The 25,444-nt window shown below is 52.2% G+C and overlaps 2 protein-coding genes across 2 annotated transcripts; both read left to right on the plus strand.

Annotated features, from left to right (window-relative positions):
* The first annotated feature begins 17,522 nt into the window (after positions 1–17,522).
* Positions 17,523–21,150, plus strand: GJB5 (gap junction protein beta 5). Its single transcript, XM_036351053.1, has 2 exons — positions 17,523–17,700; positions 20,070–21,150. Exon 2 carries the CDS (start codon positions 20,097–20,099, stop codon positions 20,892–20,894), a length of 798 nt encoding a protein of 265 aa, XP_036206946.1. The 5' UTR covers positions 17,523–17,700; positions 20,070–20,096; the 3' UTR covers positions 20,895–21,150.
* Positions 21,151–22,241: 1,091 nt separating this feature from the next.
* GJB4 (gap junction protein beta 4) lies at positions 22,242–25,089 on the plus strand. The gene is made up of 2 exons (XM_036351052.1): positions 22,242–22,348; positions 23,972–25,089. Exon 2 carries the CDS (start codon positions 24,033–24,035, stop codon positions 24,834–24,836), a length of 804 nt encoding a protein of 267 aa, XP_036206945.1. The 5' UTR covers positions 22,242–22,348; positions 23,972–24,032; the 3' UTR covers positions 24,837–25,089.
* Positions 25,090–25,444: the final 355 nt, after the last annotated feature.

Below are 25,444 nucleotides of genomic sequence, written 5' to 3' on the forward strand. Positions count from 1 at the left end.
GCGAGTGGGGGCTTGGGTCCTCAGAGGGGCTCCGTCCCAGGGACAGCACTCCTGGCCATCTTCAGCCACAAGGCCCTGATGGCTCCTCGGGGACCGAGCTCCAAGCCTGCTTGTCACCACCCAAGGGCACACTTTCTCCCTTTGTCTAATTATTTCTAATTGGAAGAAAAATTGTTTGGCAAATCAGCTGGCATCTCCTCAGCTCCGGTGTCCTAGCAACCCAGCTCTCGGTGTGACACCGGAGAGAAGGCGGTTTGCCACATCCGCACTGCAGGGAGCGCCGGGGAAGGGCGGGCACCACCGCTGCACCCCTGGCCTGGCGTCGCCCCATCACCGCCGCGCCCAGTCAGGTGTGCACACACTCGGGTCCACGCACACGCTCCGCGGAGCGCACTAGGGCGCAGCCTGCCTGAAACGTAGCCGCAGTCTTTCTGGAAAGCAGAAGGTGGCTCAGAAATAGATTTCTAATTTTCCAGCCACCTGCTCGGCTGAAAAATATTCTGGAGTTTATAATTACTTTTCAGGCACTTAACTAGAGTCTAGTTTCTAGGGCAACTTGATGCATCTCTTAATGTGCTTATGGATAAATCTCGCCTCCCAGCTCAGCCAGATCCAAGGAGGGTACTGCCCGCCAAGGTCAGGCTCCTTAAGAATAGCCATACTGACCTGAAGGGGATGAGGAAAGAGAAAATGAGATTAGTTGGGTACAGCGCCTGGCACAGGCTAGGGGACGTTCTCTGTGGTGGTAACAGTTCTAATGAAAACAGATGGCCTGGCCTCCACCTGCCCGGAGCAGGTAGCGCAAGGGCCAGGCTTCAGAGGCAGAAACACCCTCCATCACCTGAGAGTTTGGTGGCCCGACCAGGGTTCAAATCCCCACGGTGCCTTTTACTGGCTGTGTGATAATGTCAAGCTATTCACCATCTCTGTGCCTGAGTCCCCGCGGCTGGAAAGTAGGAGTTGTGATGGTGCTTAAAGGGGTTAATTCATGCAAGGCTCTTCGCATGGCACCTAGCTCATAGCGAGCACTGAGTACATATTCTATTTGCTGCTGCTATCGAAAAAAATCTCAGAACAGCCTCTCCGGGGCCAAGAAGCCCTGTGTGGGCTACACGAGAGAGCGACGGCTTCAGGGAGCTCACAAACTGGAGCAGAGGTCTCCCAGGAGAGAAAAAAATCTACACATATTGTAACTTCTATTTGGATTTTTATCTCATCCCTTCTAATTTATGTTTTATGCATGTCTTACAGCGGGTATATTTTATGAATAAATATATATTGAGGGGCCTCGTTCAAGAAAGTTTTAAAGGCAGGGAACATGATTCAAAAAAGAGTAACACAAATTATTTCCAATGGAAAGGGCCCTAGGGGTTATTTAGCCCACCCCCGCCCATATTTCACACATGGGACACTGAGGGCTACAAAGAAAGTCACACTTAATTGGAGTCACACTGGAAACAACGTGCCAAAGTCCAAAAAGCTGGGGCCACAGAACTCAACTGGAGACAAGTGGCCCATGGGCAGTGCAATCAAGAAGGCTTCCTGGAAGAGGGTACAGGAACTGCCCTTTGAGTGGAAGAGCAAGGTCCCATCCCAGCCAACCCATAGCAGAGCAGAGGAGCCATTGTTTAAAAAGCCACTCACACTGGGATCCCAGTGTGAGGGTCATGACATGGGCCACACTCCCACAGGGCCAATTTAAACATCAAAGGTTTCACAGCTGGCAAACTTCCTAAATCTGCTTACTCTGAATTCCCACCTCCTCCCGGTCCTCCCCTCAGTCTCTCCTTCTCTGCATTTGGTTGTCTGCCTGTCTTTGGGGGCAGCCTTTCACTTTCCTGAGGTGTCTGGTCATTCCCCAAGCGGGGTGAGGCGCCAGGGAGGGGTCTCCTCCCTAGATCTGTGTATCGGGGTCCTTGTCCCTACTCGACTCTGCCTCCACGTGTCTGGGCCTCTTGGCCGCCTCAGTAACTCTGCTTCAGAGCATGTCCGTGGGGCTGTCTGTCACTTCTCTGGGCCTATTTCTTTTTTCTTTTTTAATTTTTATTGAATGTATTGGGGTGACATTGGTTAATAAAATTATATATATTCCAGGTGTACGATTCTATAATACATCATCTGTATATTGTATTGTGTTCATCACCCCAATCAAGTCTCTTTCCGTCACCATTTGTCCCCCCCATACCCTCTTTTCCTCCCCCACCCCCTTTCCCTCTGGTAATCACCTTACTGCTGCCTGTGTCTATGAGTTTTGCTTAATCCCTTTACCTTTTTTACCCAGCCCCACAACCCACCTCCCCTCTGACAGAAAACAGTCTGGATCTCTCTCTCTCTCTCTCTCTCTCTCTCTCTCTCTCTCTCTCTCTCAGCATCTGGGTTTCTGTGTCTCAGATTCTATCTGTCTGTTTGCCTAACTTCTCTCTGAGCCTCCGTAAGTCAGCAATTATCAAGTGTAGCCCCGGGGCCAGTATGCTTACTCTGGGAATTTGGCAGAAACGCACATTCTTGACCCCACCCCAACAGATTCCTCCTCTGCCAAACTCCACTCAGGCTCCTCTGAGTTCTTTTCTAACTGGGCCTTCATTTCCACGTTCGCCTCGCATTGCCCAATTTTAGCAAGAATCCTACTAAGTCAGTGCGGCCAGAATGCCCACCCTCCACATCTGACCAACCTCGATATCTGATCGGTGCCTCATCCTCCACCATCCCCAGGTGAGGTCTGATCACCCTGGCCTGCCTTCAGCAAGAATCCCACTAGGTCGGTTTAGCCAGAACTCGTGCCCCGTCCCCTTACCTCTGATGCTTCCTCTCAGTGGCTTTCCCTCCACTGACACCTACCCTTGCTCCTTGCCTGTTCGTTCCCACTTGGCCTCGCTATGTTCAGAGTTGAGCCCAATCTTTTTCCCTCACTGCAAAATCCCAGTACAGTGATCCCTATACCTATCGGGATAGCTACCCACCTTGAATAAAGCCGTCTTTTCGGTGCTTTAACAATCATCATTGAGTTTTGTTTGTTTGTTTTGTTTTGTTTGTTTTGTTTTGTTTTGTAATACCCCAGATAGACTGAATCCAAAACTCTGGAAGCAGGGCCCAGCATGCTGTGTTTCTATAAGCCCCTCCAGGTGGCCAGGAGCTTCTACAGTCAAGTTCAAGTCAAGTTAAGCCGAAATCTCTCTTTCTGGCTTTCTTGGGGGGCAGGGATGGGAGTGGGGCCCTTGCTCTAGGCCTTGTGTCATTCTCCCTGTAGGTCCGCATCTGCCTGTCACACCCCAGACCACTCACTGGGCAGGAGGCAGCTGCATCCCCACCAGGGCACACCACTCACTGCCCCTGGTCCCCAGCAGCTCTGAGCAAACACAGAGGGGACAGCTAAGAAAAGGAGAGCTGCCTAATTAGAAGCGCAAAGCAGCTTGTGGACTGACCACAAAGCCTGGGAAGGCTGCTGTGGATTAATTGGGAAACATTCCCTGCCTCCTCTGCTGGAGACATCACAAGGCTATGGTCGGATCACCTGCTACAGGGCTCTCCCCTCTGGCTGCACAGAGAATCACCTGGTGCTTTTTCTGGTAAAGCATCCTTCACGCTGGGAACTCCTCCCCAAGATTCTGATTCCATTGACCTGGACCAGAGCCCAGGCATTAGTATTTTTAAACACCGCCCCGGTGATTCTAAGGTGCAAAGATCTAAGTCCTGATTGAACCCTCGGAGCCCCCTTAAAGATGGAGGTCAGGATGCCCCCTTTTGCAGGCGGAGAAACCGAGGCCCAGGGTGGAAAAGGGCTTGACCACAGTCACATCACTAAAAGTGGCCTAACCAGGATTTAAGCCCAGAGCTGCGGTCCACGTTCTTTATTCCACTCCTTGCTCTGCATTTCCGTGTGACGCTGGCATTCTCCATGACTCACTTACTCCTGGTCTCTTAGACCAGCTATGGGTTGCCCACTCCAGCCAACCCAATGGCACCCCTCCCACCCCATCCCAGTTCTCTGCAATTCTGAAGGCCCCAGCCCGGGCAGCCAGCTCTGCACCTCGGAAAAACAGCTGACCTGTTACAGGACTCCTCCCAGTAAGTGAACTCTCTGCCACAGGCTGCTTGCAAGATTTCTATCTCCCCACCAAGGAGGTTTCCTTCCGGATGACCCCCAGGATGCCTCCCTACATCCCCACCCCTCCCAAAAACTCCCCTCCAGGCCCTGCCCGGAATCTGGTGGCTGATTCCCCGTTATGTAAGGCCAGCGTTTGCTTTCCGGAGTCCAGACAGACGCAGGCTTACCGCAAGAGAGTCGCTCTGTGCTTGCTCTGCAGCCACAACACCCGCAGCAGCACAATCGCCTGACAATAGCTTCTCAGACTCCCCCATCCACAGGAGCAACTCCTGACCACAGGCCTCTCTTAAGCTCACAATATCTCTGAAGCCTCACATTTTCTCTTTAAAAGCCAGGTGGACTTCACATTCTGCTCCATAATGTGTCAGGGTTTGTTTCAATAAAAAAATAATGCCTATTGATTGGATTTTGACAAGGAAGATGTATTACTTTTATCATGTAAAATATTTAATTAATAAGTAAATGAGGCTTCTAATTCCTTACCATCAGGCAAATTTGATGACCTGGGGAGATGCTAGGTTTACTCTGCGGCTTTATGAATTCTCAACGCACCAAGGGTGTCCCGGGGGCATCCATAGTGCATTCATTCCTCCCTTCTTTCATTCACTCCTTCAACAATTATTTTGGAGTGCCTACAGTGTCTCAGGCATGGGGCTAGGGTCTGGGGATATAATGATAAGTAAAAGACAATTTTCCCTCCCTCCAGGGAACTTCCAGTCTATTCAAGGGATTAAGATGTTAACACACACACATAAATAAAAGTATAATAACTCGTAATAAATGCACTGTAGGAAAAACAAAGGATGCACTGAGCAAGAATAATTGGGAAACTAAAATTGTTTCCAATGAAGTGACATTTAAACTGAGACATAAAAGATGAAGAGGAGTTGGCCAGGTAAAGGGAGCAGCAGGAGAATGTTCCAGATGTAGGAAACAGTCCGTGTGAAGAGAAAAAGGAAACAGACCCCAAACCTTTCTAGAGGCTCAGCGAGGAATCCTCCATCCTCTACACAAGAACTCGCAGGCTGGAAGCAGGAGCAGGCCCCTCCCTGAGCCCTGGGAGGCAGCCAGGTGCTCTGCCAGCCCCAGTCCCACTGCCACCTCCCGGCACAAGGCCACGGTGATCACACAGCCAGGCTCCACTCAGCACCGGCTCTGAAGGAGAACCTGGAGCCAGGTGGGGTGAGGGCTGGTGGGACCCATGGATTCAGCCCTGGGTAGGAAAGCTGAGGACTGTGGTCAACACTAGATCAGGGTCAAGCCCAGATGAATCTTCTAGGGCAGTGGTTCTCAACCTGTGGGTCGCGACCCCTTTGGGGGTCGAACAACCCTTTCACAGGGGTCCCTATGACCATCGGAAAACACATATATAATTACATATTGTTTTTGTGATTAATCACTATGCTTTAATTATGTTCAATTTGTAACCATGAAATTGTGGGTCACCACAACATGAGGAACTGTATTAAAGGGTCGTGGCATTAGGAAGGTTGAGAACCACTGTTCTAGGGTACCCCCACATCTTCCCTGATGTCTGGCAACAGCACCTTTGGGGCGGGTGGGCAGGGAGAAGAAACAACCTTTAGATACCACAATGTCAGCTGTCCTTCGGAGCCAGGTCTGGTCAGAGATTTCGCCTGGTGCCCAGGTCAACACCTCACCTGTGCTTCAGTTGTGGGTCCCAGGCCTTTGGTCCTGATGTGCAGCCCTGACGCCCTTCCTGGCAAGCCAGTCCATGTGCGACTGCAGGCTGCCCGCTCCGTGCCCTGACCCTCTGCCACCACAGCAGTTGCCGTTGGGAGCTCATTCTGGGGTCTGGCACCACTCCCGCCACGCTGTTCCCAGGAACCCTCTCACCATCTGCCTAGAGGCCTGGCTGATTCCTCGCAGACCCTGGTCTTAGCCCACGGACCATTGCCACTGTTTCCATCGTCCACCCTCCTGCGGCCAGAGTGGCCTTTCTAAGACCACACATCTGATGGTGTTGCTTCCCTGCTTCAAACACTTCAATAAACTTCCCATTGCTCTTAGGTCAAGTCTAAGTTCCCTTATGAAAGTCAGACAAGCACCACCACCACCACCCCAAGCACCCCTCTCTCATCTGCCAGAAAGAAAATTCATAGACACCCTAAATCTTTAGCCTGAGTGCCTCTCCACCCAACCCAGCTGAGAGCTGGCAGCAGAGGAACGCTTCTCCCTGCTGATGGCTGAAGGCGAGGCTGCGGAGCTGGGGCTGCTACAGCCAAGCCTGGGCCTCTGCTGCCTCCCAGAGGCTGAATGGAGCAGCACAGGCAGGTGAGCTGGTTTTGCAGCAGCCCAGATGGGGAACCCATCTCTCCAGGACTCATCAATGGTGAGCAAGGTCCAATCAAATATGGGGTCTAAAGAAAGGGCCTCAGTCCCCAGTGACATTGTCAGGATCCAGCCTAATGAATACTAAACACCCTTCTATGCACCTGTCATAATACTTTGTAATCTACCTGTTCCTATGCCTTGCTCCCCTGCCTGACCCTACAACCTGAGGCTCCTGCCCACGAAGAAAGCCCATGCTCTCTTGACAGACATCCTCATCCCCTTACCACTCTCCCCTCTTCTTCCCAAACCCCTGGGTTTTGGGGAACCATCCCAAGACAACCCCCTCCAGGAGAGCTTCGGCCTCTCCATGTACACCCCTTCCACCACCTGCTTGAAGGGGTTCCTGCTTCTCCCACCATCACCACCACATGCCGGGGTCCAACCCCAGCAGGTCCAGGGGTTCCCAAAGGTGTAGATGGAGTCGGCGAAGAAGGAAGGACACGGAGACAGTGTTCAGCTGATCAGCAGCCTAGCCAGGATCTCTAGCCAGGATCTCCAGCCAAGTTCTGGTCTGGATCTCCAGAGAGGTTCTGCTTCTGATCTCCAGCCAGGTTCTGTGTCCATGTTCTCTTGCTAGGTTCTCCAGGTTCTCCAGCCAGGTTGAGTCACCAGGTTCTAGTCAGGTTCTCTTGCCAATTTCTGTAGTCAGGTTCAGTCCAGGATCTTTTGCCATGTTCTCTCCAGCGAAGTTCTTCTGTCTCTAGGTTCTGTGTAGGTTCTGTCTTCTTGGTTCTGTCTTCTTAGTTCTGTCTTCTAAGTTCTGTCTTCTAAGTTCTGTCTTGTTACATCTGTATTTATACCAGTTGATTCCAATCCTATCAATCTCTATTCCAAAGGTTAGGGCGTTTCTTATCTCCATTCCAGGGAGTAAAGATTATGTAGCTTAAGCATGATTGTTCATAGTTAAAGTGATTAATTACCCGCCTGGCACTTAGTTAAGAGGTTTTATTCCCTCCCTAACTTCAGGGGAAAATCCCTACCTGGGGAAACAACCTTTCTCAGAGACCTTGGTTAAAACACATAGTGCCAAGAAGGTGAGCAAACATATTAAGAACAGTATGCCATATATGCCAGATCCCTTGAAACAGCAAGCATGGACCGGCTCCCGGCAACCACATTGTTCATTCATTCATTCATTCATTCACCAAATACTTACTGAGGACTGGTAGGTGCCTGGCTCTGTGCTAGACCCCGGGGTAGTAGCAGTGAACAGACAAACAAGATCCCTGTCTCAGGGAGCTTACCTTCTAGCTGAGCAGATAAATGAACACGGTAGTTTCGGGTGGCGCTACACTGAGTGATGCGTTAGCACTAGGGGGATGGCAGTGGGGAGAGAAATTGGTGGTCAGGGATGGCCTCTCTGAAGCCAAGTGTGATCATTTTTAAATATATCCACAAATTCTTTTAAAATATATCCACTGCCTTCAAAAAGTAGAATTTAATTTCCCTCTCGATAAGCCCCTTAGGGCAAGCTGTATTTAGTGACTCACTTTTAACAAAAATAATATGGCAGAAGTAATGGTAGGAGACTGTGTGTGACTTCCAAGATAGAACATAAAAGGCATTGTGGATGCCTCCTGGCTCTCCATCTCTCTTGTGGATTTTTCACTCTAGGGGAAGCCAGCTGCCATGTCATGAGGATGCTCAAGCAGCCCTGAGGAGATGTCCATATGACTGGGAGCTGAGGCCTCCTGCCAACAGCCATGTGAATACCCCATCCTGGGGGTGGGTCCTCCTTCCTGTGACAGTAGCCTGTGCAACACCCCGACTGCAGCCACATGAGAGAACCTGAGCCAAACTGCCTGGCTAAGCCACTCAGGACCAATTCATCCACTGCACACAACTGGCACACGGCCAGGGCCCACAATACTTTTAGAACCCACAAAAATGTTTCAATTTCTGTTAAAACTTGGAAAAAGACATTTTAGGTCAAAGAAAAAAATTTAATATAAAATATTAATATATCCATATTTATATCAGCACAACCATCTATATATAAAAGCCTAGCAACCAGAACTGCAGAACAACCAGAACAACCAGTGGCTATGACGTGCACTGCGGCAGCCAACCAGCCTGATCCGGGCCCCAATCACCCCCCACCCCCACCCCAGCCAGCCTGCCCCAATCAACCCCCAACCCCTAATTGGGGGCAGGGCTGGTGGCCAACTGCCTACAGCCCCCCCCCCCCCAGTTGGCCCAGCCTGATGGGCCCCCATTGGGATGGGCCAGACGGATCCCACCTGTGCATGAATTCATGCACCAGGCCTCTAGTAAAATATAATTTGTAATATTCTTTTAAGAAGGAAGGGGCCAGCACAGGCAAGAGTGTGTAGGTTCCATGAAAGCCACAATGTGGTCATGAAGCTACTCTGGAACTCCTGACCACAGAGTCTTTGAGCTAATAAATATTTGTTATTTTAAGCTACTACATATTGGAGTTTGTTACACAACAAGACAGCACTAATATCTGGCCCTGATCCTAACCCTAACCCTAATGGCCTTGTGGAAATTTGAAGACAGAAAACTGCAGACAGGAAAGAATAAATGCAAAGGCCTTTAGATAGAAGTAATCTTGGCATGTTCAAAATGAACAGGAAAAAAAAGTTACTTAACCTCTTTAGGCCTCAGTTTTTTCATCTGTGAAATGGGGGTGATGGTCATGACACCTCCTCATTGCATTGTTGCTGGGGAGCATTTACTGAGCATTCTGTGCCAGAATAGAGATATTGCAGGTCTAGCCCTGCCCTCAAGGGCTCATGGCCTGGAGGAAAACAGATATGAAAATAAAACAATTACCCTTCCACAAGATCTAGGTAGGGGAAGGAATGCTTGCTGGTAGGGCAGAGGGCAAGCCCTCAGTTTCAGTGGGAGAGGGGTCCCATTCTGAGCTGAATCTTTGAAGGACAAGGAGAGCTTGGTTCCTCTTCCTCCTTCACCGTCTCCAGAAGTCAGTGCTCTTCCCTGGGTACCATCCAGGCTTTACAGCAGTCCATTTCCCACTGACTTCTCAGTGCAGACAAAGGCCGAACGACTGAGTTAAGGTTATGTGCTAAGGAGGCAGATAGGGGCCAAATGCCAGCTTCACCGCTGTGTGACTTTGAGCAAGTGACTTAACCTCTCTGGGCTTCAGTTTCCTTTGTCTTTCTCTCCATCTCTCTCCATCTGTTCCAGACCCTGCATCTCAGACTCTTTCTGTCAGACAGTGTCTTCCTGTCTCTCATTCATCTTGCCTCAGCCTCCCTTAATCATGGCTCTCCTTAGAGTCCCAAACCCCTTGGAGTCCCATTAATTTTGAGAGGCTGTCTTTATGGATTGCCTCCTGGCCCAGTCCTGGGACTGAGAGAGCTATGTAATTATCCACTTGGAGCCTAAGGGAAGCGATAACCAGTTCTCCCTCCCTCCTTCCCTGCCTGCCTCAGTCTCATTCATTTTGCTCAAACATCCCCAGGGAAGCCCAGTGGGGGAGGGGTGAGCATGCACATTACCTTGTAGAAGGTCAGAGAGAGCGAGTGGGAGGCATCTCTCCAGCCTCCAGCCAATACTGAGGCCCTGATCCCCCTGCCTGGGTCCTTTTGTCTGTCCTGGACATCACAGCTTCATCTTGACCATTATCTCCAGCCAGGAGCTCTCCCTGGGACATCTCCCCATGTAAATCCCACATGTACAAACCCAATACGCTAAACCTGGACACACAATCCCCTCTACCAGACCTGCTTCCCCCATTCCTACCCTCCTCCTCCTCCCCCTACCCCAATCCTGATCTCCTGCCACCTCGGCTCTGACATCATTCCTGCCTCTCCCTTGGCTAATCAGCCACAAGCATTCTTTTCTCTGTTTACCTCAGCCCACCAGACCGAGCTTCCATGTCCTAAAAGTTACCCAGGAGTGGACCCCTTCTCCTGGACAGCCTGTGGTCCCTTCAAACCGGCAATGCCCCAGTCTGACTGTATCATCTTCCCCTCAAATCTACCTGCCTCTATCCATGGCACCCCCCTCCACTTCCCATCACTGATAAAACCTCTTGTCCTAGACGGTTTTGCTCAGTGGATAGAGCATCGGCCTGCGGACAGAAGGGTCCTGGGTTCAATTCCAGTCAAGGGCACGTGCCCAGGTTGCAGTCTCAATCCCCGGGGGGGGGGGGGGGGTGCAGGAGACAGCCAATCAATGATTCTCTCTCATCATGGATCTTTCTCTCTCTCCCTCTCCCTTCCTCTCTGAAATCAATAAACATATATTTTAAAAAATAATAATAAAAACCTTCTCCACCTACTCCTACTCCTACACATGCAGTCAAACAGTCCCCATGCTGTGACAAGAGAATGAACTTTGGGGTTAGAAAGAACTGAGCTACAACCCCAGCTCCATTATTCCCTAACTGTGGGACCTGGAGCAAATCACTTCACCCCTGACCCTCAGTTTTATCATTTGTAAAATGGGGCTAAGGACACCACCTTGCAAGGCTGTTGGGAAGGTTGTCTGAAAATGTCCAGGATTACACTCTCAAATGACTAAGGACCAGGCTAGTAGCAAACTGAGGAGTGGATGCCCCATCAAAAGGGGGCAGCTGATGGTCACTCCAGCTATTGATGCCACAGGGAATATGGGTCCTGAGTTGCCCGCCCCCATCCATGTTTTCATGTGGAGTCTCCAGATTTGTACATGTTGGCAATTAATTGAAATGTTTCTTTAGCATCATGAAGGCCAAACAAAACATTAGCCTCCAGGTCCCCAGTTTGTACTCTGATGTATACGAGGAGTTGGGCTAGTTCGTGCTCATAACTGAGTCAATAAACTTTAATTCCCTTCTCTGCCCTTCTTATTGATTCTCTCAAAAGAAAAAGAAAGTGTCTCCAAGCCACTCCTCCCATTCCACTCCCACCATCATCTTCATGCAGTTCTCCCTCGACACCTACCATCAGGCCCTGACCACCCACCAACTCAGGTAGAGCTCAGAGGTCCTCACCCAAGGTGCCTCACCCTCCTCCCCAGCTCAATGGGCAGAATGAAGCTCTTTGCTGGGGTCCGACACTTCATAGTTGACATTTATCTTTTGAACAACCTATAAGGTAGTTATTATTGACCCAACATCCAAAGCAGAGAAGTGGGGTCCAGAAGGTGAAGGTCAGTCAACAAATACTTATTAAACACCTATTGTGCACCAGGCTCTGTTAAACGGCAAACCTGTTAGAAGGTTACGCAAAGTATTGGTTGCAAGTGACAGAAACCTAAATTACACAGGCTCAGGCAAAGGGACAGTATAGTGGCTTATCTGCATGTGGGAAGGAAAACAGTGTCGCTGGGCTCCCAAGATAAGTGGAGCTGGTTACACAGATGCCTTCTAAACACTCACTTGCTCCGCTCCTGTTTCTGCTTCCTTTCTGTCCCAGAAGCATTTGTCTGTACAGCAGAACATTTCCAAACAGCAGGCCACAAACAGCCTCACTTCACACTGAATTTACCACCAGATGGATACTCTGTCCCATGTTCAAAAGTCTCAGGGAAGCAGCCAGTGGAGCTCAGTGGTTGAGTGTTGACCTATGAACCAGGAGGTCACAGTTTGATTCCCAGTCAGGGCACATGCCCAAGTTTCCGGGCTCGATCCCCAGGAGGGGGCATGTAGGAGGCAGCCAATCAATGATTCTCTCTCGTCATTGATGTTTCTAGCTCTCCCTCCCTCTCCTTTCCTCTCTGAAACCAATAAATTGTTTTAGTCCAAAAAGAAAAAAAAAAAATCCAAGGGAAGGATCCTTAGTAGATTAGTGTGGGTTATGGTGTCACAGTGGGCCAATCAACTGAGCAAAGAAGTATAACTAATTAGTTCAATTTGGGACCATTCCCACCTTGGGTCAATTAACAGTCAACAGGAGAGCAAACTCTGTGAGATGCAGCTGGTTAGAGTAAGGATGGGAGAATTCCACGGGAAATGAGATTGTTGTCTGTTCAAGCGAGAGATGTCTCTGTTTGGGCTATTCCAAAAGCCAAGTGTGAAGGGAGGTGGAGGGAAGTAGAAGTGGGTTAAAGGGTGGATAAATAGTGATGGAAGGAAGCTTGACTTGGGGTGGTGAACACACAATACAGTTAAAGATCTGTACACATGAAACCTATATAATTTTATTAACCAATGTCACTCCAATCAATTCAATAAATCAGTAAATAACAAAAGCCAGGTGTGATTCTCTCTCATCATTGATGTTTCTATCTCTCTCTCTCCCTCTCCCTTCCTCCATGAAATCAATAAAAATACATTTTAAAAAAACAAACAGCTTTTCCTCCTGTATTCCTTACCTCTATCAGTACACCCACCACCTGCCAAATCACCAGTATAGCACACTGGGAACCATCCTGGGTCTTCCTCCTACCTCCCCGCTACAACCAGTCCGACCCCAACACCACCAGTTGTAATTACCCACCTTCCCAAATCCAGCCCTCTGGCTCATTTCCTGCCCAAATCATTGCAGTAATGTTTTTTTCGTGGGCTCCCATGCCTCCTCTCTCAAACAGAGGGAGCTTTCTAAGCATACAGTGGTCCTCATTCAGGACTTCCATATGTGTGTGTTTGTATACTCACTAAGATGTATTTATTTAACCCTACATCAATACTCACGGTGCTTTCGCAGTCATTCACAGGCATGCACAGAGCAGTGAAAACTCTGAGGCTCCCGACATGCACGTTCCCAGCTAAGACTGAACAAGGCAAAACTCTGACCTCTTGTCTGAGCTCTCCTACTGTAAACACATGTTCTAGTCGAGATCAATTTTTCACCACTTTTTCACATTTTTGTGCTTTTAGAAGTGGTTTTGCTGTTTGACCTGGCCCCCAAGCATCGTGCCGCAGTGCTGTCCAGCGGTTCTAAGGGCAGGAAGGCTGTGATGTGCCTCAGAGGGGGAGATACCTGCGTGAGGTGAGCTTTGTTCAGGCGCCAGTTAGAGTGCTGTTGGCCGTTGAGTTCAGGGTCAATGATTCAACAATATATATGAGATAAGGTGTCTTGAAATAGAAACACATATAAAACAAAGTTATGTGTTCTTTAGTTGATGAAAATATTGCAACAAGAGGCTCACAAGAACTTAACCCTGTATTTCCCCCACTGGCAAACTTCAGTGTTTCCTAATTGAGTGTTCGTGGTGACTTCACACAGCATAACTACCGCGAATAATGAGAATCGACTGTACCAAACCAACGGTTCCCCCAGGCCTCCCTCTGCACAGAGACAAGTCCAAGCTCCTTAGCAGAGTATTCCAGGTCTTTCATGGTCAAGAAGGTCCTTGCTGACCTACCTACCAGGCACCTTGCCTTTTGGTGCCCTCATCGCTCCCCAACTGGCCCACATGCTAAAGCTCTTTGATTGTCTTTCCCAGAGGTCCTCTGCACATGTGTACCCTCTGCCTCAAAGGCCTCTCCCCCTCGGCTCCTCTGGGTGATCTCCTACACATCCTTCAAGACCCAACTTCAAAGTCACTTGTCTGAGTCTCCCTCTCGCAGAACTTGACACTCCCTTCTCTGTTATATGTCTCTTAGAGCACTTCTCACAGTGTTGTAGCTGACCCATTCCTGTGTCTCCTCTCTCCGGTACTTGGCAACAGTTTGATGAGAAGATGTGAAGGGGGATAGATGTGTGTGACTTTCTTTGTAAGGTGTGTGCATTTCATATGTCATTCATTTGATAAACATACATGGAGACCTAACTTGCTACCAGGCACTATTCTAGGCTCCAGGGTACAGCAGTGAATGAAGCCCTGGCTGGGTGGCTCAGTTGGTTAGAGCATCATCTCAATATGCCAAGGTTGTGAGTTCAATCCCTCGTTAGGACATATACAAGAAGCAACCAATGAATGCATAAATAAGTGGAACACAAATCAATGTTTCTCTCTTCCCTTCCTCTCCTTCTCTAAAAAAAATCAAGAAATAAATGTAAAACAAAAACAAAAAACACTGTCCCATGTGTGTGCAACCCCAAGCCTGTAAGTGTGGCCTGTGTGTAGCAGTGTGCTCATGTGGGACTGCGTTATGCTGGCTGTGGACCTGCAGTTTTGGTGGCTCTTAGACACACTGTCCATTGAATTCTGGCCCCGTGTGACCTGCTGATAAAGGGCATCTTAGTGTTAATTAGGCCAACAGGCCATGTCTACGCACCAATGAGAAACCCTCCCAGGCACTCCCTGCCTGCCCTCCCCATCTCTCCAACAGTCACTGTGGCCCGGGTTTTGCCTTTTTAACCCAAAGACAACATCCATCCACCTGAGATTTTCTCTGGTGAGGACATCTGTCCCCCCCTCCCTGCTCTGCCTCTCCACGTATCAGAGAGAAAGGGCATAGGGGTAAGGTAAGGGGGAGAAAGTCGTTATTTTGTGAATGCCTACTCCACGTCAGGTGTGTGTGGACAGCTTACATACCTCAGGGACAGTCGCAGGAAGGGCTGCCTCTGTGCCAGGCACTGTGCCATCACTGATCTCTGTCGGCTGGAGCGATAAGGACGCCAACCCATCAAGCTTGCCCTGCATCACTCAGTGTCTTCTCAGGACACGCCTCACGGCACATGTCTCAGTGCACAGCAGAGAAACAGGGAGATTGCCCAGATCTAAAAGTAACAGAGGTGAGATTCAGGTCCAGCAGTATGAGACCCCAGATACAGAGGTATGGGGCCAGATACAGGGGTATAGGGACAGATGCAGGGGTGTGGGGCCAGATGCAGGGGTGTGGAGCAAGATGCAGGGATGTAGGGCCAGATGCAGGGGTGCGGGGCCAGATGTAGGGGTGTGGGGCCAGATACAGGGGTGTGGGGCCAGATGCAGGGGTGTGGGGCCAGATGCAGGGGTATAGGGCCAGATGTAGGCGTGTGGGGCCAGATGCAGGGGTGTGGGGCCAGATGTAGGGGTGTGGGGCCGGATGTAGGGGTGTGGGGCCAGATGCAGGAGTGTGGGGACAGATGTAGGCGTGTGGGGACAGATGTAGGCGTGTGGGGCCAGATGCAGGGGTGTGGGGCCAGATACAGGGGTTTAGGGCCAGATGTAGGCATGTGGGGCCAGATATAGGGGTGTGGGGCCAGATGCAGGGGTATAGGGCCAGATGTAGGCGTGTGGGGCCAGATGCAGGGGTGTGGGGCCAGATGTAGAGGTGTGGGGCCGGATATAGGGGTGTGGGGCCAGATGCAGGGGTGTGGGGCCAGATGTAGGCGTGTGGGGCCAGATGCAGGGGTGTGGGGCCAGATGTAGGCGTGTGGGGCCAGATGCAGGAGTGTGGGGCCAGATGCAGGGGTGTGGAGCCAGATGTAGGCGTGTGGGGCCAGATGCAAGGGTGTGGGGCCTGATGCAGGGATGTGGGGCCAGATGCAGGTGTATGGGGCCAGATGTAGGCGTGTGGGGCCAGATGCAGGGATGTGGGGCCATATGCAGGGGTGTGGGGCCAGATGCAGGGGTGTGGGGCCAGATGTAGGCATGTGGGGCCAGATGCAGGGGTATAGGGCCAGATGCAGGGATGTGGGGCCAGATTTAGGGGTGTGGGGCCAGATGCAGGAATGTGGAGCTAGATGTAGGCGTGTGGGGCCAGATGCAGGGGTATGGGGCCAGATGCAGGGATATAGGGCCAGATGCAGGGATGTGGACCAGAATCAAGGGGTTCCCTGCCTTTAGGCAGGTCCCTTCAAACGGGAGGCACCTTCTCTGGGCAGCACGAATACAGTCCAGCTTCTTCCCACTGGAGCTCGCCCTAAAGGCCTTTCTTACATCATCAGTGTGTCTCTGGGCCTGTCCCAGGCTGGGAGGCCCTGCCAGCCTCTCTGATCCCCTCTCTATCTGTGTAGCCCAGCACCAAACACAGCACCTGGCACACAGCAGTGCACTCAGTATTGGGGTTCGGCAGCAACAGGATGGTGGGAATGGGGAGACTATGCCATGACCTCTTTGCAGTCAGTAAGAGGCTGTGCAGCTGGTACTAAACTTGCTAGTATTAGCTGGTAATCAAAGACCAAGTTGGCTAGTTCCTGGGGTCCAGGGGCCAGTCCACTTTTTGCTCACAACAAGTCCCCCAAAAGTCTGCTGGTGTGGATTGATGTGTTCATTCAACAGAAGGGTCCTACCTGGAGAAGCTCAGTTAAGATCAGCTATTCCAATACAATCTGACCATGATGTGGAAGCTCAGGGCCATGGAAGCCCAGAGATGGGGCCCTACGCCACCTGGAGCGGCACAATCAAGGAAGGCTTCTTGGAGGGGTAGGCTAGGTGAGAGAATGCCCTAGCCCAGTGGTCGGCAAACTGCGGCTCGGCAAACTGCGGCTCGCGAGCCACATGCGGCTCTTTGGCCCCTTGAATGTGGCTCTTCCACAAAATACCGGCTCTTCCACAAAATACCGACTTCTGCGCATGGGCCACAAAGTCTCAATCACACTGTATGTGCGCGCCCGCACGTGGTATTTTGTGGAAGAGCCACACTCAAGGGGCCAAAGAGTTGCATGTGGCTCACGAGCCGCGGTTTGCCAACCATGGCCCCGGTTTGGCTCAGTGGATAGAGCATTGGCCTGCAGACTGAAGGGTCCCAAATTCGATTCCAGTCAAGGGCACATGTCCGGGTTGCAGGATCGATCCCCAGGAGGCAGCCAATCAATGATTCTTATCATTGATGTTTCTATCTCTCTCTCCCTCTCCCGTCCTCTCTGAAATCAATAAAAATATATATATTTTTTTTTTAAAAAGAAAGGTGAGAGAAGGGCATTCAAGTGGGGGCCATTGGTGGAGCAGAGGCATTTAGGCTGGAGACAGATTTGGGAGTCACAGCATTTCCAAAGGTAACTGAAGCTGTGAGAATAGAAGGCCATGGAGAAGCAATCAGAGCAAGAGGAGAGTCTGGAGACCAAGAAGTAAGAGAGGGGAATTTCAGAAATTTCTAGGTTCCTCCCACACAAGGCCAGGGATGGGAGGACAAGCAGGGGGTCAGAGTGGACCTGTGGGTCTCTCCTGAGAGGAAGACAGGATTCTGGGCTCAGCACCCTGGGAGGAGTGAATACTGGGCCACATCAGAGGCAGCCTGGGAAGGTGGAGCCCAGCCAATGGCCTGGCTAAGTGCAGCTCCTCCTCTTCCGAGGCCAGCGACACACCCAGGCTGCAGCACTCTCTCAGGTTCGGTCCCAGGAATGGGCTTCCCCAAACACCCTCTCTGGTTCTGACATGAATTCCGACTGCCTGCGGAGTCCACTGCTGGCTGTCAGGAGCCAGGACCCGGACAGCCCTGAGGAGTAGCCGCTCAGGTAAGATCATCTGTATCCAAATGGACCCTGTCTCTTGGTACACCTGGCGGACGGAAACCTCTCTGTTGGGGAGTCGAGGAAGGTAGTCGAGGAAGGTGGCCTGGACACGTCCGCCACCCTGGGTCCTGATGGTGGAGAAATAAAGGGCTCCTCCCTGCTCTGCTCTGGGATTTTCCCAGCTGAGCAGAGGTGGGAGGCAGGGGCTGAGTGGAGAGGAGCTCACAGGGAAACCAGGAGCTGGGCAAGTGGAGCAGCGCTGCCTGGGCCTGCATGGCCCTACCCGGCCCCACCCCACGTGGGCTGGGCCTCGAACCCCTGGAGACTCGGGGCTGGAGCCTCCTGGTTGTTCCCTGAGAAGCTGCCAGGAGTTCCACCCCTTTGCAGGACTGAGCAAAGCCCAGCTGATGAGTCAGGGCAGGGGCCCCACTTCCCAGTGAAGGGTGGTGGAGACAGACAGTGGAGAGAGAGGGTAGGGAGCGGACACTCCAGCCTCCCTCAGCCAAGACCTACCTGGTGTAAGAGGGAGTGGGCACAGACCAGACACCCAGGCAGCTTTCCAGGAAAGGGGCCCAGCCCCAGAGTGTGGGTCCTGGAGCCAACCTGCCTGAGTTCCCATCCCAGCTCTGCCGCTCACCAGCTGTATAACTGTGAGCAAATTAATTAACCTCTCTGTGCTCCGCTTTCCTCATCCAGAAACTGGGAATAAAAGTTATCATACTCTTTCCTGCAGTTGCTGCTGCATTGATTCATGCAAAGGGCTCAGAATAGAGCCTAGCGCTGCATAAACACCCAACAAGTACTGGCTCTCACCATTACCCTGCTTGACTACTGCAGGTCCTGGGGGTCAGACAGCCTGGTGACCTTCAGCCGGGACCCGCAGTCAGCAGGGTATTAGGAGCCTCTTAAAGAGAGAGGCTGTGCGGACAAGCTCCCTAGGTCCTGGGGGCCGGCAGGGTGGGACGAGTGCCTGGGCCACTCCCCGCAAGAACCAGCCAGAAGAATTCCAAGAGGGAAAGTGGGTGCCCCTCACTCTGAACAGCAGTCCCATTTCTTACATGGAGGTAAATCTGACTCCTGTGTCTAGCACACCAAACCCGCCAGCAGGAGTAACGAAAGCAGCATTTCCCATGTCAGTGTCTCGACGAGGCGATTCCATATGATGATGACAATGGATTCTGTGGTCAAAGGAGTCTGGACAATACTGTACACTGAGTGTCCAGATTATTATGACCACCCCATCAGTACTTCACTGACACTTCCAAAAATACTGAATATTGAAAACTTCCTAAGCAAATACTCTCAAGGTTTTATTATTATTTGCATAACTAATTCACTTCATTGTACTGATGGGGTGGTCATAATAATCTGGCCACTCAGTGTATATTCTGTCCCCCTGTGGGAGATTCACGCTGTGAGTCCATTAGCCTGATCAAGGAAAGGGGCCTATTTCACTTTGCCGAACGCAATGTTTGCCTTCCTTTCTTGAACACAGGTTCCTTTTCCCTCACTACTCCAATAGCCAGCCTATGGGATAGGGTTCCATGGAACACCAGTTTGGTAAACACTGCATTACCAGGCTACTCGAGAAAGCTTATTGTATAAAGAGAGCCGTCGACCCCTACCTTAGGCCTTTCAGCGGGATTGCCATTGGCCTTGCTTCAGGTGAGTTGCACCTGAGCAGGACACTGTCTGGATCATTTAACTGAGTGTTAGACCAGGTGGGAGCTTGCGGACAAGTTTCCAGCCTCCTCTCCCACGTAATCCTCCAAGTCAAGTAAAAGGCAAAGAGCAGGTTCCCCTTGGGAGGGGCTGCCTCAGAGGAGAGAGCAGGGCACAGAAAGGAGAGAAGTCTTCCCAAGGCTCAGCCCCCCGGGGAGGAGGGCCAGGGTTGGATCAGAGGGAGAAGGCAGAATGTCCCACCTACTTAAGCCTTCGCTCTGCAGGACTGCAAGACCAGAGCCACGGGCCCTGAGAGGATTGAGGGGCTCCCTGGACTCACCTTCACCCACTTTTAGGAAAAGAGTTGGGTTCTTCACTTAACTACTTACGCTCAAATCCCAGCTCTGCACCTAATAGTTGTGTAACCTCGTACAACCCTTCTAAGCCTCAGTTTCCTCCATCTGTAAAATGGGTTCAGTGATAGAACCTAGCTCCTCTGGGGCTGTGAGGATTACATGACATGTTTCTCTCAAGTGTTCACAGTGACTACTTGATAAATGTGAGGGATTCTTTTTTATTATTATTATTATTATTATTATTAGTTAAGGTATTACAAATGTGTCCTCATCCCCCCCATTAACCCCCAACCTCCCCCCCACACACAAACTCATGCTCCCATCGTGGGGGATTCTTATTATTGTTCCCTGCAGCAGCAGCAGCCGACGCCTGGATCCACCATGAACTGGGGGATCTTCGAGGGGCTCCTAAGTGGGGTCAACAAGTACTCCACAGCCTTCGGGCGCATCTGGCTGTCTCTGGTCTTCATCTTCCGAGTGATGGTGTACGTGGTGACAGCTGAGCGTGTGTGGAGTGACGACCACAAGGATTTCGACTGTAACACCCGCCAGCCGGGCTGCTCCAACGTCTGCTATGACGAGTTCTTCCCCGTGTCCCACGTGCGCCTCTGGGCCCTGCAGCTCATCCTGGTCACATGCCCCTCGCTGCTGGTGGTCATGCACGTGGCCTACCGGGAGGCACGGGAAAAGAAGCACCGAGAGGCAGTGGGGGAGGACGGCGGGCGCCTCTACCCGAACCCCGGCAAGAAGCGGGGTGGGCTCTGGTGGACGTATGTCTTCAGCCTGGTGTTCAAGGCCGGCATAGACATCATCTTCCTCTACGTGTTCCACGCGTTCTACCCCAAATACACCCTCCCTCCTGTGGTCAAGTGCCACGCGGCTCCGTGTCCCAACATAGTGGACTGCTTCATCTCCAAGCCCTCGGAGAAGAACATCTTCACCCTCTTCATGGTCGCCACGGCCGCCGTGTGCATCCTGCTCAACCTGGTGGAGCTGGCTTACCTGGTGAGCAAGAGGTGCCGCGAGTGCCTGGCAGCGAGGAAAGCCAGGGCCGCCGGCGCCTCTTCCTGCAAACAGGAGGACCTCCTCTCAGGGGACCTCATCTTCCTGGGCTCAGACACTCACCCTCCTCTCTTACCAGACCTCGCTCGAGACTACGTGAAGAAAACCATCCTGTGAGGGGCTGCCTGCGCTGGGCTGGCAGGGTGGGCCCAGCATGTCACAGGCACAGCCTTTGCGGTGGGAAGCTCCTGCCACCTGCCCCAGCTGTGTGGCCTTGGGCACTTCCCTTTCCTTCTGTGTAAAATGGAGATGATGAGGCCACCTCGTTGGGTTGTTGCTATGAGGAAGAGTTTAATGAGAGACCAGATGTGCAAGCCACTTTCATGTGTGGGACCCGTGGTCAGGGCTTAATAAAAGTCCACTCCTCCGCTGATTCAAGGTGCCCTTTGGTTCCTCGGCCTTGGTGACCCTTATCGGGTCATTCGGTCCCTCTCTCTGCCCCTGGTCCAGCCAGATGAGAGGCCATCCTCTCCCCCAGAAAGGGTGCCCAGCACTCCTAGGGGTCATGCTGCCTGCTCATGCCTTTAACCTCAGCTGCAGGTTTAGGCCTGCAGAGAGAATGCATCTTAGAATGTGGGGAGCGGCGTCGAGCCGTCGAAAGTTCAGGACTTGAGTCGGAACGCTTGCATTCCAGCCCAGGTTTCATCGGGACTCTGGGAAAGTGACTTCGGCTCCTCTCCAAATACATTAATGTACCTGTGGGGTTGTTCAGAAGACTGATGAGCTCATGGTTGTGCATGGGGTTAGCCGGCTGTAAAAGGCCACATAAATGTTAATCATTGGTATTAGGGTGCGCTGGATAAATGCTTGTGGGAAATGAGGCCCAGCCCCTCCCTGGCTACACATTAACCTTCACTGCCCTGGGGCCCCTCTGCAGTCCCACTGGGTCCCACTCCAGCTTCCCCGGAGGCCTGGCCACAGAGGACTGACAGCTGGGGCATGTCATGCTGCCAACCTGCACTCCTTGTCTCCACCAGGGCAGTGGGTTCCCTCGACTAGAACACAGTCAGCCCCTCCCACATCCCCTACACGCCTTCCCAGCAGCCCAAGCTCTAGTCCCTAGAAATGCCCCCACCAGGGTAGGATGTTGAATCAAGATTGCCCCTTTCCATAGATGTCAACTGCTGAGGACTTCAGAACCAGCCTTCTACAGACAGGAGCAGGAGAGAGGCCTGGGGACAAGGGGCAATGAAGCAACAAAAAGTGGACAGGAGCAATGCCATTGTTGCTGGCCCGGGAGAATGAGGATACCAGGCAGGCTATTGCCCCCCCACCCCCGCCCCTCACTGCAGTCTCACCCACATACCTGCCAGACCAGGTAGCTCGACCCAGCCATGCCCAGCCAGGCTGGAGAAGGCGTGGGCCAGGAGCAAAGAGCCACAGGTGTTTGCTCTGAATATGTGCCCGGGGAAGTCCGCCAGCCTGCCTGCCCACCCGCTCACTCTCCTTGGCTCATTGGCTCAGAAAGCCCCACCCAGCAGGGCAGTAAAGAACAAAAGCTGCCTCTGGGAGGCCCTCAGGCAGACGGGGCCAGAACAGGGACTGGAGAGAGGCTCTGGGACCCAAGAAAGGTAAGGACCAAATTGGGCAGGAGGCTGGGCTGGGAAGCAGGGACCAACAGGTCTAAGGATCCCAGGGAACCTTGGTTGTGGGCTGGGCTCCAGGGAAAAGCAGAGGGGACTAAGAATCCCTAAGGGGGGAAAAAAAAACACAAAAACAGGGAAGCCCCAAAGAGGGCAAGGAATGTCCTTCCAGACCGAAGGGAGGACAGAGGACCAGAGGAGAGATGGGAAAAGGAAGGATCAGGAAGATGTGGGGTTTCTATTTGGTTTAGCAAACGTTGTGTGTTCACTGGGCCAGGCCCAGTGCCTAGTCCTATGGATACAGAGATGATAAGACAGGGGGCTGCCCTCCAGAAGGGTAGTCTGGCATCGAAGACAGTTAAATAGACCATCTGAGTATCCATGAAAGAAGGAGGAGGATGCTCAGAAAATGTCCCAAAGGCATGAGATCTGAAGATACTGAGATCTGAGACAGGGACAGAGGAAGGGCTGGGTCAGAGATGGAACATGATGACACTCCACTTAGGGGGTGTGGAGGATGGAGCACACAGGACAGGGACCTGAATGGAAATAAAAGGAGATTTGGCTAGCAAACAGCCACTGTGCAAATGCAGAAGGGGATGTCCATGAGAGCAAAGGTAAATGGGGGGAGGACCATGCCAGAATCCCGCCTCGGTCCCTGCCCCAGTCCCTCCCCTAAAGCCAGAACAATTGCAATTCCAGAGGAACCCACTGTGGTCAGGACAGTCAGCAAACGGGACCAGCACCCAGAGGGTGGGGACTGGGTGGGCCAGGATGATGCCAAGCCACCATTGTTCCAAAGAGAGAGCCTGTTTGGTTTGGGAGAGAAAGTCAAGGCGGGGATGTCCTGAGGCCAGAGAGGAGGAATGAGAATGGATATCTGCCTAGGACAGTGATGGCAAACCTATGACACTCGTGTCAGGGGTGACATACGAACTCATTTTTTTGGTTGATTTTTCTTTGTTAAATGGCATTTAAATATATAAAATAAATATCAAAAATATAAGTCTTTGTTGTACTATGGTTACAAATATCAAAAAATTTCTATATGTGACACGGCACCAGAGTTAAGTCAGGGTTTTTCAAAATGCTGACACGCCGAGCTCAAAAGGTTCGCCATCACTGGCCTAAGAGGCTGATAGGAAGGCACCCAGCTCAGGGCCTGGCTCCTGTTGGAGGAAACTGGAGGATAAAGATACACATCCCTCCCCTCCTGCCCTGGTCCAGCCCTGGAGCCCAAGGCAGAGTGGACCAGTCAATCCGCACCTTCTTGCTACTTCTTTAGAAGTCGGCGACCCACAGGGCGGAAAGGAGTCAGAGGTTGGCAGGCACATCCATGCAGGACGATTGTCCCTCACACGTACCTGTTACTTTATAGAATAAAATATCCACTGATCTTGGAACTGGAAGACAGAAGTTCAAGACCAGCTCTGCCACTTCCAGCTGTGAGGCCTCAAGCAGGTGCCTCTCTGGGCCTTAGCTTGCTCCCTGTGAAATGGGGACAGTGGCAATCCCTAGCCCGCCAAGTCATTGCGAGTGAGGACATGATGACACAGTGGTTGTGAAACAGCTTGGCCGATCACATCTTTAATAAAGGGCACCCATTTCCAGGTTCTCCCCGGCCTGAGCGGGTGCACGCAGGTGTGCACCGTCCGCCTGAGGAACCACCAGCATGAACTGGGCGTCCCTGCAGGGCCTCCTGAGTGGGGTCAACAAGTACTCCACGGCGCTCGGCCGCATCTGGCTGTCGGTGGTGTTCATCTTCCGGGTGCTGGTGTTCGTGGTGGCGGCGGAGGACGTGTGGGATGATGAGCAGAAGGACTTCGTCTGCAACACCAAGCAGCCGGGCTGCCCCAACGTCTGCTATGACGAGTTCTTCCCCGTGTCCCACGTGCGCCTCTGGGCCCTGCAGCTCATCCTGGTCACCTGCCCCTCGCTGCTGGTGGTCATGCACGTGGCCTACCGGGAGGAGCGGGAGCGGAGGCACCGCCTGAAGCACGGGCCCAACGCCCCGTCCCTGTATGACAATCCAAGCAAGAAGCGGGGTGGGCTCTGGTGGACGTACTTGCTGAGCCTCATCTTCAAGGCCGCCGTGGACTCCGGCTTCCTCTACACCTTCCACCGCCTCTACCAGGGGCATTACGACATGCCCCGCGTGGTGGCCTGCTCCCAGCCGCCCTGTCCCCACACCGTGGACTGCTACATCTCCCGGCCCACGGAGAAGAGGGTCTTCACCTACTTCATGGTGGCCACAGCTGTGATCTGCATCCTGCTCAACCTCAGTGAGGTCGCCTACCTGGTGGGCAAGAGGTGCCTGGAGATCGTGGGCCCCAGGCGCCATCGGTCTCGGCGCCGGAGTCGCCTGCATGATTCGTGCCCCCCATATGCCCTCTCCCAGGGAGACCACCCCCAAGATGGGAACTCTGTCCTCATGAAGGCCAGCTCGGCCGAGGTGGATGCAGGTGGGTATCCGTAACCTGTGAGGTTGGCAACTGGGACCGCCATGTCCCCCACCTGCTCACTGAGGCCACACAGGGCAGTGGCACTTTCTGCAGCAAGGCATGCGAGGAAGGAGGCTGTGGGGCTCCGGAAGCCCACCCAGGGGCCAGTACTGGGGGGAAGTTCTGTCTCAGCGTCCTGAGCCCCAGGGGAAGAAGGCTTAATGGTAGGCATTTTATATATGGCAATAGGGGATGTCAAAACCCTTAATAAATATGATTTTCTCAGTACCTTGCAGACCAGGTGGGGAGTGATGGGTAGGAGAGCAGGGTGGTCACAAGGACCTTGGAGAGGAGGCCAGGACCACTCATGGGCACCTGAGCCTGGGAACCTCAGATCCTGGTTCAGCCACCACCCACCTCACACACACACACACACACACACACACACACACACACACACACACACACACGGAGTGTGCCCCCAGGACATGGTGGGGAATACCCAAAGGCAGAGACTTTTCCAGGGGTTTCTGGACTCTGCAACCAGCTGGCAAGGCAGGAGAGGGACCCCCGGAGACCCTGTGCCCAGCATAAGTCGGTTCTCGGCGAGCGTTCCTCAGATGAATGCATGATGCTCAGGAGG

This window comes from Myotis myotis, unplaced genomic scaffold (genome assembly GCF_014108235.1).
Source record: "Myotis myotis isolate mMyoMyo1 unplaced genomic scaffold, mMyoMyo1.p scaffold_m19_p_2, whole genome shotgun sequence".
Classification (NCBI taxonomy): domain Eukaryota; kingdom Metazoa; phylum Chordata; class Mammalia; order Chiroptera; family Vespertilionidae; genus Myotis; species Myotis myotis.